The sequence below is a fragment of the Lissotriton vulgaris genome, chromosome 7, assembly GCF_964263255.1.
Source record: "Lissotriton vulgaris chromosome 7, aLisVul1.2, whole genome shotgun sequence".
NCBI classification, from domain to species: Eukaryota; Metazoa; Chordata; class Amphibia; order Caudata; family Salamandridae; genus Lissotriton; species Lissotriton vulgaris.
In genome coordinates, this window is record NC_141695.1 from 674,903,101 (window position 1) to 674,917,352 (window position 14,252).

Sequence of the window (14,252 nt, forward strand, 5' to 3'; positions counted from 1 at the left end):
CAAGTCGGGTTGGATGGAGTTGGAGTTCGCGGGACCAACTGAGAGTGTGAAAGTTACATATTTTAGATACAAACTACTTTTTACACACTTCACATCCACAATATGCTGTGGACTGATATCAAGGCAGATGTTCCACCCTGTCAGCGCACGGGTAAACCCAGCTGAACCGCAGTAGCCAATGGTTGGTACGCGCTGTCCAAAAGCCCTTTAGTCTGTAAATGTGTGTGTGTTTTGCGTGTCGGTATGAGAACTCACCAGCCAGCTTAAGCGGCCTCTAGGCGAGACCTAAATATGTGCAGAAAAACACATTTCAAGATAACCCTCTTCAAGACGCACCTGCCTTATCGCTCAACACAGTGACACACGGGAAACACTTCTGCGTGGACATTCCATCATAGAAAGTGGAAATGTTTACAGGAAAGGTTTGTGGGGCTTATTAGAAAATATACACAACCGGACAGCAAACAAAATACAGGCGCATACACACAAATAAGACTATGAACAACTTTTATATTTTTATTTAAAATTTATAAAATATGCATGATAAGCTACGCAGTTCACTGAAAAACTGAACGAGGATCGGGGAAAGTAGAAAAAATGTTGACTTATGTACACCAGACAATTGAAGCAGTCCATCAAATTACACTTTTTGCTGCGGCAACACCACAGGGCCACCATTTGACTGGTTCTTAGCGGCTTCTGAAACAGGTAGTGTTTCCACTATTAGCCTGGGCTCAATCAGCGAACGCCAGCTCTTGGTTATCTAAAGACAAATAAAGGTGCAGTTATATACACACGCCTCGTACCCACTCTCTGCCATACATTAGTTTAACATTTACATTTCAGGCAGATTCTAGTACGCTGGAGTAGCTAACGTATTTATATGACCCCGGACAGAAAAGCGTTATGCGAGCGCCTGAAGACCAACAGAGGACAAAGGACCTTATATACTGCTTTAACAATGTGCCTTACATTATTCCTCATCCTACACATATAGTACAAGGGAAGGAAAATCAGTCTCCCATATTCCCAGAAGTATCTTTCTCTTCATTTTGTTTGCAGGACAATTATAGTGGATAGTAGGTAGAATGTCATGTTAGCTCATCCGGTTATCATCTTAAAATGCTACTCTAGACTGTGTGTGTTAAAGAAATATAAATATATTCTGTCCATCCCTGGACTCTTTATCACAATATTAAACCTAATGACTCCGTTTCATGCAGAAGGAGACCATGGACTGTTTCCCTCAATCCAACAGCCCTATGAAACTTGTGCTGTGAAAAAAATCACTTGCAAAAGTAACACATAATGTTGCTTCCAAAACTATTTGTTTGTTTCCACTACTTCTTCGTCAATAACAAGTCGAAGTATACTTTATTTTTAAAAGGATCATGCTATTTCCATTTATGTATAGAGCCACCAGCTATTAGTTGGCACTAGCGCTATATTACCTAGGCACCCTTTTGAACTGTTCTGAAAGTACCCAGAATGTTGTTGTGTTTATGTTGTTATGTAGTTGCATTTGTGTGGATTCAAAGAGGGTTTGTTTATTTTGAAGTTTTGCAGTAGTTTGTGTAGATTGGTTGAAGGACGGAACCACACAGGAAATTATATCGCATGCCTTAACAACGTGGTCTTTACCACGCGGGCCTTTACCATGCATGCCTTTACAACGAGCTTCGTTGTAAAGGCATGATTGGTAAAGGCATATGCATGGTAAAGGTTACACCACAGCCTCCCGTCCTGAGCCCTAAAATCTAGCCCCAGCCTTGAAAACGACCCCGACCCCAGCCCTAAAAAAAACCCAGCCTTCGCCCTGAGCCCCAAAACGGTCTCCAAGCCCTGAAAACTACTGCGACTCAGTCCTGAAAACAGAAAAAACTACTCACCAAGCCATGTCCTGTTCCTCACAATCTCATCTGGGCAGGAAGTTCCTCCAAGTCTCCAACACCTCCCATTCGCTGCCCATTCGCTCTGAATCTAGAGCACGGTTTGCGTTTACCACGCATATGCCTTTAACGCCTTTACAATTAAAATTGTTGTAAAGGCATGCATGGTTGAGTAATATGCGTGGTAAAGGCATATGAGTGGTAAAGGCAAGCGTAGTAACCCTTGCGTTGTAACGGCACACGTGGTTCAGACAGCGTGGTTAAGGACGCTTCAGGTGTAGATTAATACTGAAGTAAACTAGATGACCTAGGTAAATATTTGTGTAGTACCGGAAGTGCATGCACAGGACTGCAAAATAACAGTGCAGTGTTTTCTTTGGGCTGAGTTGCACCTATGCATCTGGACGGTGGCAACAACCTGCTCCTTGGCCTCCCACACTCTATATTAGCCAGAAGTCCACTGGTACTCTCGCAGACCCACACTACTCTTCACTGTATCATTTACAAAGTCACCGCCCCAACATATCTGGCTCAGAAGGTCACTATCTCCGGAGGCTCTTGACACAAATGCAACTGAAAACATAAAACTGTGGCAAAGAAGTGCAAAACATAAGAAAAATATTTTACATCTATGCACCCAGGATCAAAAACAAGACAAGATCCCTATATCCCTCAGGACTGCCCCCATTTAAGAAAGAGTGGACACACCTCTGTAAAAAACAGGCAGGAACAGAACATTCTGCTACAAGACACCAGCTACCTCACCAATCAGTTTGTGACCGTACCTTTTCCTTTGAGACTGTAAAGCGATTCACTGCCTTTTGCTAGCTTAGTGCTATACATACAAATACTACATTAATATATGATGTTCTCTATATAGGCATAGTACTTCGTGAGCAGCTGTGATGTTATATGCATTCGCTTATTCAATTTAACAGGGTTTGAGCTTTTCTTCCCCTCGAGGGAAAGGCAACTAGAGAAGTTATTTTAAGGATTCTATACCACTGTATAGAAATAACTATAAAAAAAATGTCCTTCTTTGTTTAGGCATTTCCGCAAAGAGTTTTCAAAGTCAAGTCATTAAAGTCAGGGACACTGTAACAATGTGATTCTGCGGCTGTGGCTCCCCCACTCTCCTTTATAATGATCGATTTGGCACACTACTCATCATCTGATGCATAATCTTAAGATTTAAATAAAAAACTAAATTTTATTTCTAGTTCAAACGGATCAAAAGTTACTAAACCCCTGCCAACGACGTTCGTGCCCAGCAGAAGGCTTTTCACAAAGGTTAACTGGCCGGCTTTCATTTGGTAATTTCTGTATTTGGTTGTTAAACTGATACTGTCTGGGCAAAGATTTCACCTCATTAGTATTACAATGAATGAATACTATCAAAGAATGCGCAGCACTATGCCGCATAATTTCCCTTTTCTTGTCCCATTATTTATTCAACCCTGCTGCATAATTTGGTGCTTCTCTGCCACATAATTCCAGTGGGCCGGAGTAAAGTAAAATTTGCAGACTAGTGGCTGCTCAACATTCTTCTAGTTTAATGAAATTCTCAAGTACTCTAATTTTACAAACTTCTCACAATATAGCACAAGTGTTTGTATTCTTGGATGATATGATTACATTCATACTTTACATAATATATTCAACACTCAAAAGACAAATAAATTCGAGCAAATTGCTGTTAGAAAGAGACCTATCACCCAGCGTCCAACAGAAATCATTTACGCGATTGTACTGTTAAAAAGTGCTTCACTGCAGTAAGTGCATTAATTACTAACAAGTTCATGGTTCAGTCCCTATTTTCAGGAAGACATAATGCTATGATTGTTAGGCATTTTTCCTGCACATGGGTGTACCCTTCCAGAGTAGGGTCATTGTGTGTGTGGGCGGGGGGAGGGGGCAGGGGCTTGGGGGAAGGAGGGAGTCTGTTTAGAAGTCAAAAATTCACTTTGACTTGACATTTTTAGGTAAATGTCTAGGCAGCGCATGCGCTGTCTGCAAGACCTGTTGTAAGCAGCATAACAAGTGTAATCCCGCCTGCTGCTTGCCATTGGTTAACTCCTGTGCTACTCTTATTGCCTGGCTCCTTGTTGGTTGGTGCTCGGATAAATCACTTCCGTTTATATCGGAAGGGGCACCGATCAACTACAATTTTATTATGCCCCAAGTGTTTATATGTAGTGTTAAGGGTCTACTTGTTTTATTGTGTCTCAGCACAGCGCATAGCACTGCGCCCGGTTTCATGTTTTTTTTATTTATTATCTGACCATGGCTCCCGCTTCACAGGCCGCTATACACAAGTTAAATTGCAAGGGCGCAGAGCTTCATATTTTAGCATGGCACCACTTTCATCATTATGTTATAATCATAATCATTGTGCTTGAGCGCAATGCTTTACGTTTTAGCATGGCGCCGGCTTTTAAATTTGTATCTGGCACCAGTTTTTATATCTTTATTCGATTGGAAACTTGTTACCCCGTTTCAGCTTGTAAACCCAGCGCTGTGCCTTCCGGTTCTGGCAGCTGCTGTATAAGGGCTTGAGGGGCGTGGTTCCACTTAATGAGAGAGAGAGAGCGTGTGAGAGAAAGATAGAGTTAGAGATAGAGCGAGAGAGAGAGAGAGAGAGAGAGAGAGAAGATAGGTAGCAATACAGAAGCTCCACATCTCAGTGACTTGCTGTTCTATTTTAAGTTAGTCAAAAGAGTGTGTTCAAATAAAGAAATAAATAAATCTTGTCTACCTCGTAGGACACGCTTATGTGGTTATGTGGCCGAGGGTGGGATCCCCAAAAATTCATAGAAAATCAAGAAATGGGGCAGGGCGGACTGCCCGGGTCCTGTAGGACTGGGTGGTTGTAGACTCCTCCCATCCTTACATTTTCACCAATGGTCTGAATTCCAACTTTGGCTTTGCTTTTGACTTCTAAAAATCTGTAGCTCGAAGACATCCTTCGCTCATGTGACGTATAGTTCTATTTCTGTGCCTGTAGAGCGTCACTTGCTCATGCAGTACCAGTGAGTGCTCTAAACGGACATGAGCGGGGTAGGGTGGCAGGTTCTGGCTAAGAGGAGCATTTAGTACATCCATGAATGTAGAGACAGCATATAGAAAATAACCCTGCTGTGGTTGTAGTGAAAGAAAGCCTGTGATCATAAGCCACTGGGTAATCGGTCATCAGAAACGTCTTCTGTCATTTGTGTGCTGGCCATGAGTAGGTGACAAGGGTGATAGGTCTGCCAATAGAATTTTGGCAATAAAGTATTTGTGTTTATATTGAGGATAACTAAACATAACTGCAATGTTCGTTTTGTTAATTAAGTTGAGAGCTGCCAAATGGCTCCATGTCTTATGCAGCATTAGCCAGTCCTGGTATTTCGGCCAACACAGCATTGGTTTTTGGGACTTGTGGTTTTGTCTTTAATATTGAAAGTAAGGGTTTAAAAAATGAGGGATACAAAGTGCTTTTGGTAAAGATGCCCGGACTGGCAGAAAGTGTTGCAAGTCACGGGGCCAACTACAGTTTAGACTGGTAATGTGGCATAATAAAAAGCAAGACTCAGCATAATTTTTGTCAAAATTATTTTGCCTAAATTTGATGGGATTATTAAAAAAAAAAAAAGCTAGAAAATTAGGTTTTGGACAATTTTTCCTTTATCTTGTGACCTCACTTGAAAGGTTTGGCTTTCTTGTTATGTTTATACTGCATGTATTTAGTATGATAAAGCATTACTGCAAATCAATGTGGTTTTTTATTCTAAATAGTGGGTGTGCCCACAATCACCACTTAAAATATTAAGCTTGCTTGCCTTATTTAAAATTTTATAGAATTGTGAGAAAATAGGTTTATCATTCAAGGCGCCAGATATGAAATATAATTTAAATGAGGGGTAAAAGCATTAAAAACTCTGAAAACCACGGCTATTCGGAATCAGAAGAAGAGGCATAACAATTCATCAAAGACACCAATTGCAATGTCTCCTCTCACTAATGCAGACTCAAATTCAAATTTACAACTTGGCCAATCCCAAAAAGCCACTCATGCACCCAAAGGAGTAGCGTCCTACGTCTCCTCGGCTTCCAAGCACGTGGCCAATTAGACAATCTGTGACCATACTGTTGATGCACCCACTCCAACCTCTGGGAGGAAGATAAATGAAAGATACAAGCACAAGTTCCAGAGCTTTCTCATTAGTACAAGCTAAGACGACAGAACTTGCATTCCAACGAGGTACTACCACCCTCACTAATAAAAACGTACATGATATTTGCAATCCTAGCACAAGAAATGTATCCGCAAAACACCAGGCCGTAGAGCAACAATTTTAAACAGCAAGGCAAGAAATCATGCTCAACGTGAAATCTTGATCCAAGTAAAGGTGAGACATAGAAAGCCACACCAGAGATGGGCTAATTATTCCCCCTAAAGAAGCTCAGGTAGAAAGTAAATGCTAGTATGTTCTAACCTGTTTAACTACAAAGAGTTCTCTGTCCTACACAGTCGATACAGATTAATCTACCTATTTAATTCCACAAAGAGGATAGTTAACAGCACCACAGAAGACTAAGCTTGACTAAAAACTGAGACAGCAGACAAAGGTGAATCATTCACATTTGCAGAGCCACTGACAATGTAGAATAGTAATACAAGTAGATACTCTTACAGGTAACATACTCACACTAGTCCCTGGGCCCGACGAAGCCCCGGTATTATATTTCACAAGAATAATCACAACGTGTCAATGGATTGTATAGGAGGATATAAGTACCAATCTACGAAACATAGGGGTTGATGTAAATCGTGGCAGACGAGGTAATTACCGCTGCCATGGGGACGGTCCTTAGTTCGTCGTATTTAGAGGAGTCTGCAGCTGACATCTCTTGCATTTCCAGGAACCCTTGTCACGGAGGTTACTGAAAATGCATTGTAAGTGTGACGGACGGCTCTGTCAACATGAGTGAGACTCAAAAGAACTTTTTCTTTTTTTTAAAGAGAAGCCCAGAGAGGGAAAATAAATAAAATGACCCACGCTTTTCATGGAAGTGATGGGGGCAGTGAAAAGTGGCATCTATCGCCTATGCAAGAGCTATTGCCAACTTTGCCAAAGTGTTTTAACCATGTTGTACACCAGCGTGGCTGCTGTTCAGCATGGTTACATTTACTGTTGTAGAGAAGAGTGGCGTGGCGCAAAGAGCAGGGTAGAGTGGCATAAACAGAGGGGTAGAATGGCACGAAGAGCGGGGCAGAGAACGTACTGACTGCTCATGAGGGGTAGTGGACAAGGAAGTAACTTTTCAGAAGTGAAGGAAAGGGCAGTGACCGAGCCGAAGCTGCCATAGTCACATCAGGGAGAACCTGCATTGCTCTGAGGGTGAGGGCAAGGGATCCTGAAGTGATCTTTCAGTGTGAGCGGAGCCATGTACCTCCGTGGACGGAGAGTTGAGTTCCGTTTCAGAACTATGGGGGCATGAAGCCAGGAGGTGCTAATGAAAATTAAACTGTAGTCGACAGTCTCCACCGAGAACAATGAAGAGTAATGGTGGAGAATCATGCCGACAAAAACAAGCTTGCATCTAGTACTAAGTACTCACATAAGCTACAAGAGGTGGGCAGCTTATTTTAGGTTGTGGGTTTTGTGCAGAAGAACCCATGCTGCAAGATGTTCGAGATGTGAGCAGCGCAATTCCACCACACCCTACTTGACTGATGTGGCCTCAGCTCACCTTCTTCCGGCAGCAGAGAGGCCTCTCACACAACAGTGAGCAGGGACAGGGAAGGATCACAGTTCAACTCACTGAATTATTAACTGGCATTGCTTATGAAGTTCCGAGACTCGAACACCGTGCCTCCTTCCTGGGCTGTGGCACTTTTCTATCCTAAGAGTCACCTGCTAAACGGGGGTAATTGGGGCCCAGTTTTGGGTTCAAAAGTAAGGTCAAGCCCAGGAAATCAGATGTTAAAGGCCCTGATTTTCACAATCTGAGTCCAATAATCCCCGACTGCCATGGGACTTCTGAAAAAGTTCCAACAATGTCATACAGTCACATTTTGAAAATGAAATACTGACTGCAAAACATAAGAATAGTAATATGTTGATAAAAACAGTATACCAAGAATTTCATTAACCCAGAATCAGCAACCTTTTTGTACTGCGTCTTCCAGCAGTTTTGCACCAGGCACTTCCAAAAGCAGATCTAAAGAGATACAGCCCGGCAGGAGGTACAAGAAAAGCTTGGTCTTGTATCAGCACAACAGGTGGTGTGCACAATAGATTTACCTCCCCTCACACTAGTAACTTGTGCGTTTGTTACAAAAATCAGAACAAGTTAGTGGAAAGCTATGATGGATGCACAGCAAACATGTTGTGTAAACGAGCAATTCAATGTTTTACATTACCATTGTGTCGGGAGGTATAGTATACTCAATCGTACGTCCTCCGCCTTCGGACTCGTAGACTAGATCAAACTTTCCTGGTATTTTCACTGCTAAAATCAAAAACAGGATTTACCTGGTTAGTCAGCAAATAAAAATGCTAATAGGTCATGTGTGCTATGTAAGCATAGTTTATCGACATACGAAATTAATGTAATAAAATCTAAACTAAAGCGAATCTGATGAACCCATGTTCGTCACACTCCAATAATCATAATTCCATGCTGCACATCTCCTAGATAAGGGGACTGGAAGAATCAAGAGGTTAGTACTTCAGAACGACTTGCTCAAACATGCTCTTCTGAACAACTCAAAGAAGGGAAGAGGAGAACTGCAAATACGATTTAGACACTAGGAGACATTTTCTTCAGGTTTATTCATTATTTTAAGATATTAATGTGAGTCACAAAAAAGTAAAGTTATGGCAATGGTTTTTGTATATACTAAGGGCTGATTACGATTTTGCTGGTGCGGCGCTGGTTCGAGCCCCGCAAAAGCGGTGTTCGGGCCTTCTGCCAGATTAGGAGTTTCCTCCTGTCTGGTGGGCTTTTTTTGGCGTACCCCCGGCGATGCTTCTAAAAACGGGCACCGCAATGTAAACACCAAAAACTGTTCCTGCACAGCATGGGCTAAAAAGGCCATGCTGTGCAGGAACTGGTATGCATGCATTCACAGGGCGCAGAAGCACCAGGGGGCCCTGTAGGGCCTCCTTTGTTTCCTCTCCACCAGGGTTTTCATGGAGGAGGACCCATCATGAAAAACCTGAAGGACAGGAAACTCATAATCTGCTTGGAGGGACCGTCGTGATCCCGCAAAGCATATTTATGCCTCTGCAACATCGGTTCCCTGGTGGCTGTGGAAGTATGACTGCCCGTCCCCGAATAGGGCGGTCGGTAGACTGCCACCGTCGCGTCCCCATGGACCACCAGGACTCGTAATTGGGCCCCAAGTCATAATAATTTTAGTATACATGCATGTTTGGACCTTATGTCTCAAGTCTGCAAAAGTGATATCATCCTATAACCACAGTGAGGGGTGGATTGAAGGATACAATAAAGGGAAATTCTGGAGTTCAAATTGTAGGTGTTTGCTGGTAAAGCACGTATATGTAAAAAAAAAACCTGGTTTCTTTTCATTTTGTCAACAGAATAGACAGCCTTTGGGAAGCATCACATAGCAGTACAAATAATATCAAAGTAAATGATGGTAAGTAGCGCAAGAAAATGTTACTTATTTGCAATCCTAGTTCTCCACCAGGAGGTTGTTTATTTAAGTCATACCAACTATGTCCTTCGTTACAATTGCATTAAAGTTCTAAAGTGGTAATTTCACAACCAGAGTTACTGATATGGGGGCATCAGTAATTAAAGGGCAATCATGAGCTGGACCCTACGAAATTGAATATATTTTATGAAATTTACAGAATTAATGTCAGCAAGTTACTTCTCACTTTGAGCAGCTTCCCACCAAACAATTTGAACTGACATCTTAGCGAAGGTGCTTCACTTTGCACTGTGGTGTCGTCATTTCCCTGGGTGGGTTGAGAAGCAACTAGATGACAATCACTAGGTTTCACCTGGCAGAGCTGGCAAGCTATTGGGTGCAAAGTTCTGAATCCAGTCTGGCGCCTGGCTTTATTCATAAGGTGGGGAAATATCGATGAAAGGAAGTATCCATCAGATCTGTCTAGCATCTATGATTTTGGGGGGTTGTGTGGTGGAAATCTCCACTAAATAGATCCCAATCAGAGGAATAATGATGCCTAGGCATTCAACAGTGGTGGAGTTCTTAACTTCAGAAGCTCTTTGGCATTAAATATTTTTTTAATGTCATGGTTTCTGTGCCAAGCCTTCATCAATGTTAATGCAGACAATAACTGCTAGCAAAGAGCAAGGGAGCTATGCCAGAATGCCAAGCACCTCACTATTGACATTTCTCAAGGATAGGCATTTCCAAGTACTAGAAAAACATGCTACTCTAATCCATATTCCTTGAAATGTGGAGTACCTAAGGGCTCCTCATTGAGCCCAACTTTTTTCAATCTCTATATGTTGCCTCTGGCGGAGAATGTACAAGCATTCAGCCTTTCTACAGTCACATATGCAGACAATACCCAAATAGTATTGTCCATCTCTCTAGAAAACTGTTCTAAAGGACAACAACTTGCACTCTGCCTGAAGAAGTGGCAGAATGGAGGTCTAAGTGATGTCTTAAACTTAATGGTGACAAAAATGAAATCAAGATGGCGGGTAACAACCTCAATAACCTGCCTTGGTTTGTCTGGCCAGATTGCTTAGGAAATTCTCCTACTCCTAAAACACCTATACAAAAACCTCAGTGTCTGGCTAGACAACACACACACCATGAATTCTCAAGCTATTACACCCACAGCTAGTTGCTAATGGTTACTTAAAATGCTTAGGAAAGTATCAGATATTTATCCTCTCCCCTCCGGATGGCTTATTTTACAGATGTTGATTTTGTCACACCTTGATTATGGCAACTCCCTCTACCTAGGCTTCCCTTGCTAAGTAGTCAAGAGGCTACAGATAGTACAAAATGAGGTGGCTCACCTCTTACTGAACATTCCAAGACATCGGCCAGTATGGACTTCGCTGGCAGTGCTACACTAGCTCCTGATTGAACAACGGATACAGCTGAAGGCTCTGTGCATTGCTCAGAGGGCTTATCACAAAAAAGGTCCTCAGCTGTTACAATCTCTAGTGCAACCTTACACATCTGGTAGGGCTTTGAGGTCAGAAAACTCAACTAATGATCATCCTAAAAATTAGTAGGATGAGATGTGGGGGGTGCTCCTTTCCTTATTTGGCTCCTAAGCTATAGTATTCTCCTCAGACTAGGTTGCATAAAATTGACAATAAACCGACTTTCAGGAAGATGTTAAAAGACTGGCTGTTCATCAGTTGGATTGACCTTTGGGAGTGAAGTCCTGACTCTGTGTTGGATTAGTGTTAGTTGGTCATTTAGCGCCAGGGGGCCCACTGGATAGCCATGCACTTTACAAATGGAATAGAATAGAAATGGTGATCTGATCTCTTGTACACATTTCAGATCTCCCGCTTGAAAAGCCTTTTGGGGAAGAACTAAATGGTTACTTATCAGTAGTAGTAGTTTTGCAGCTTGAAGAATTTTCTCGATTCATATGCTGTGCATCATTCTACCATCTAGTGGTTGGGTCTGGAATAGTCTTAGCTTTCTGTTTTTTAGGACTCGCCTGGTGTTAGCTGCGCCCATGCGCTGCTTTGCCATGCGAGGGCTTCTTGGAATCAATACGGATTCCGAAGCTTTCAGAGGCGGACTTGAAGCCCTGCCCATCTTTTCCATTCACCGTCATCATCCTCCATGCTAAACGCTGGCTCAATAATGAATAGAAGGCTTCTTAGTCCCTCCTTGTTACCGCCCTGTCCACTTTTGGCCTCGCCCACCGGGAGTGCATCTCTCACTTGCACCGTTACACAGTCTCCTTCATTAGCAGGGTTGCACTATATTTATCACATAACACCCACAGCTTGTGATTGCGGCCACGCTTGTTTAGTGATTGGTTTCAGTTTTCACAAATAGACTTTTAATGCTTTAATTAAATCGTATTTAAACCATTCTGATTTTATACAACGCTTTCTATGCCAGGTTTACCATTTCAAAGCGCTGCATATAACGAATGTTCATATTAGTCGTTTTTTATGTTTTATTTTTTTTTATCACATTTTATGGTTAATGGCTGCGCCTGTTCCAAGTGAAAAATGCAACATTTCATTTCCTCGAGTAATGTTATAAATTCATGTATATTTCTTCTCTCTACAAAACTGTCACTTGCAAATCGGCATCGAATTCCTTGCACAAACTTGCTACCCGCAGATGTTAGCGTTTGCATTGCTGACTTTAAGCACATTTTCAAAAGAATGTTATTTAAAAAAACATTAAATATGCCCAGATTATTTCTGCTGCAGTAAAATGTGAAACGGCAATCGCTTCATTTAAGAACAGTCAAGGAAATCTCCCGCCTTCACTCCGGTTAAGTCCCCTAAATGAAAACAGTTTTTTTTTCTCGTCGTTTTATATTGCACAATTGGACACAACTGTATTAGACCGCTTTATATGAGCACCAGTTCCATTACACAAGGACACTTTTTTTTTTAAGGGACGGGGACATTAAGCGATTTGCTTAGAATCTCAGGAAGTTGAACTGACACGGCGACTCGATTCTGGTTCCCTAGTCCTAAACTCGAAGCTCTGGCCGTAGATCCACCTTGTCTCCCCTAGACTTTTACTTTGGGTACTTTTTTCTAACTGAGGCTGTAGTGATGGTTAATGTTTCTGAAGTTTTGACAGGGTATGGGCGGCTAGAAGCACCTGGAAGGTGTCAATCGGAGGCAGGATAAACAGTTCACGTCTGAACATATGACAGACCCAAGGGCTGAGCTCGCTGCATTTCTATGCTAGAAAAACAGAAATCTGCAGGAAACCAGAACTGATAAATCAGGTAGTGACCCTACGCTTATAAACATGTCTTTTTTTAAACCTTAAATGTGAGATACAGGTCTCTGCCGAAGTGCAGGGTGAACAGACAAAAACGAATCTGACAGCTAACTAACATGCCAGTAAACACAACATTTACACTTTTAACCCCTTCCATCGGAGTTGCGGTCACTTTAACCACAGCAAACCAAACACAAGTTATAACAGACCTTTATTTCGAACTGCCAAAATTTACAAACTACTCTGTTTGAAATGCTTCATAAAAAAGGCATGTCCCTTTGCAGCGCATAGTGCTAGCTAACCCGCATCTAAGCGCCCTCTTACGATTGGCACATATCAATCAAGAAACAGAAGTCATTTGCTCAGGATCACACAGAATTATCGAGTGGGGGAATCAGAGTTGAACCCACTGTCTCGCTTCTGCAATTTAGAAAGGCAAACACACTCCACACAAAAACATATCACAATATTGGAGCCGGTTTGCTCTGCTATATTGAAATTGAATTTATATAGAGCTTACTATTTGACAGCAGTTTGAAACTCTTGTTCAAGCAGATCCAAATTACATCGCACCTTAAAGCACCCCTAGCTCACAGGGCACTATTCATTTAGCATGGGTCCCCACGCTACTATAGGTATGCTGGTTATAACTTTACGTTGTCTTTGCCCTCTTTCAAACACTTCTTAGTGCTACCTGGATCCGTCAACAACAATATGTAGACCTTTTTTTAGTACCTCAAACCTTAGTTTCCTGTTATGAAGTTTCTGTCCCTGACACATTTCTAAATCAAAGCTCTTTTCCTTGGAAACTTTAGTAGTTGGCACTAACAGAACCATGCATTCAGAACTGTGTAAGTTGCTCAGGCATATAATGTACTTGCTGCAGAATTCCTTGTGAAGACTCAAGCCATCATGCTTCTGAGGTCGATAACACCAATTCGAGGCACTGCAGGGCACAAGTTCTGAATTCTTGAGATTGACAAAGGATTAACTGAAATTCGAGAGATAGAAATGGTTCAAGGAAACAGTTCCCGAGAGGTTGAATCCACTCGAAATTAATTGAATACTATATTAGTATCAATTTAGCATATGCCAGTAATAAGCAAGCATCTGAAAGATGATCAGTTAATCTTTAGGAAAGGCCTTCCAATGTGCAGGATCACGTCAACATGTTTACAGACACTTTTGATCCATTTGAGGTACAAGCATCTTTTTGTTAAAATCTGGAGATTATGCAGCAGATGAAGTGGTATGTGGCAAACGTGGCAAATTCACAATTATGTAAAAAACGCAGCAGTGGAAGAATTGCATAATATATCATTCATGACATGTTAAATGACCTCATTAATGACATCACTGAAAACCTCATTGATGACATTATCCAAGCTACTGCTGTGCAAAAAGAAACCGTCTAGTACCAG

The 14,252-nt window shown here is 41.9% G+C and overlaps 1 protein-coding gene across 2 annotated transcripts in view; it reads right to left on the reverse strand.

Moving 5' to 3' along the window:
• Positions 1 to 499: 499 nt before the first annotated feature.
• The window catches only part of COIL (coilin), a 150,989-nt gene continuing 137,236 nt past the window's right edge, over positions 500 to 14,252 (reverse strand). Inside the window, exons 6-7 of one of the 2 annotated variants that reach the window (XM_086930878.1) lie at positions 8,299 to 8,384; positions 500 to 763 (exon numbers count right to left, since the gene is read on the reverse strand). In XM_086930878.1, coding sequence (XP_086787004.1) covers positions 641 to 763; positions 8,299 to 8,384 — 209 coding nt within the window. In that variant the 3' untranslated portion in view covers positions 500 to 640. Of the gene's footprint in view, positions 764 to 8,298; positions 8,388 to 14,252 lie in introns of both variants that reach the window. The other variant, XM_086930877.1, reaches the window with a different exon arrangement.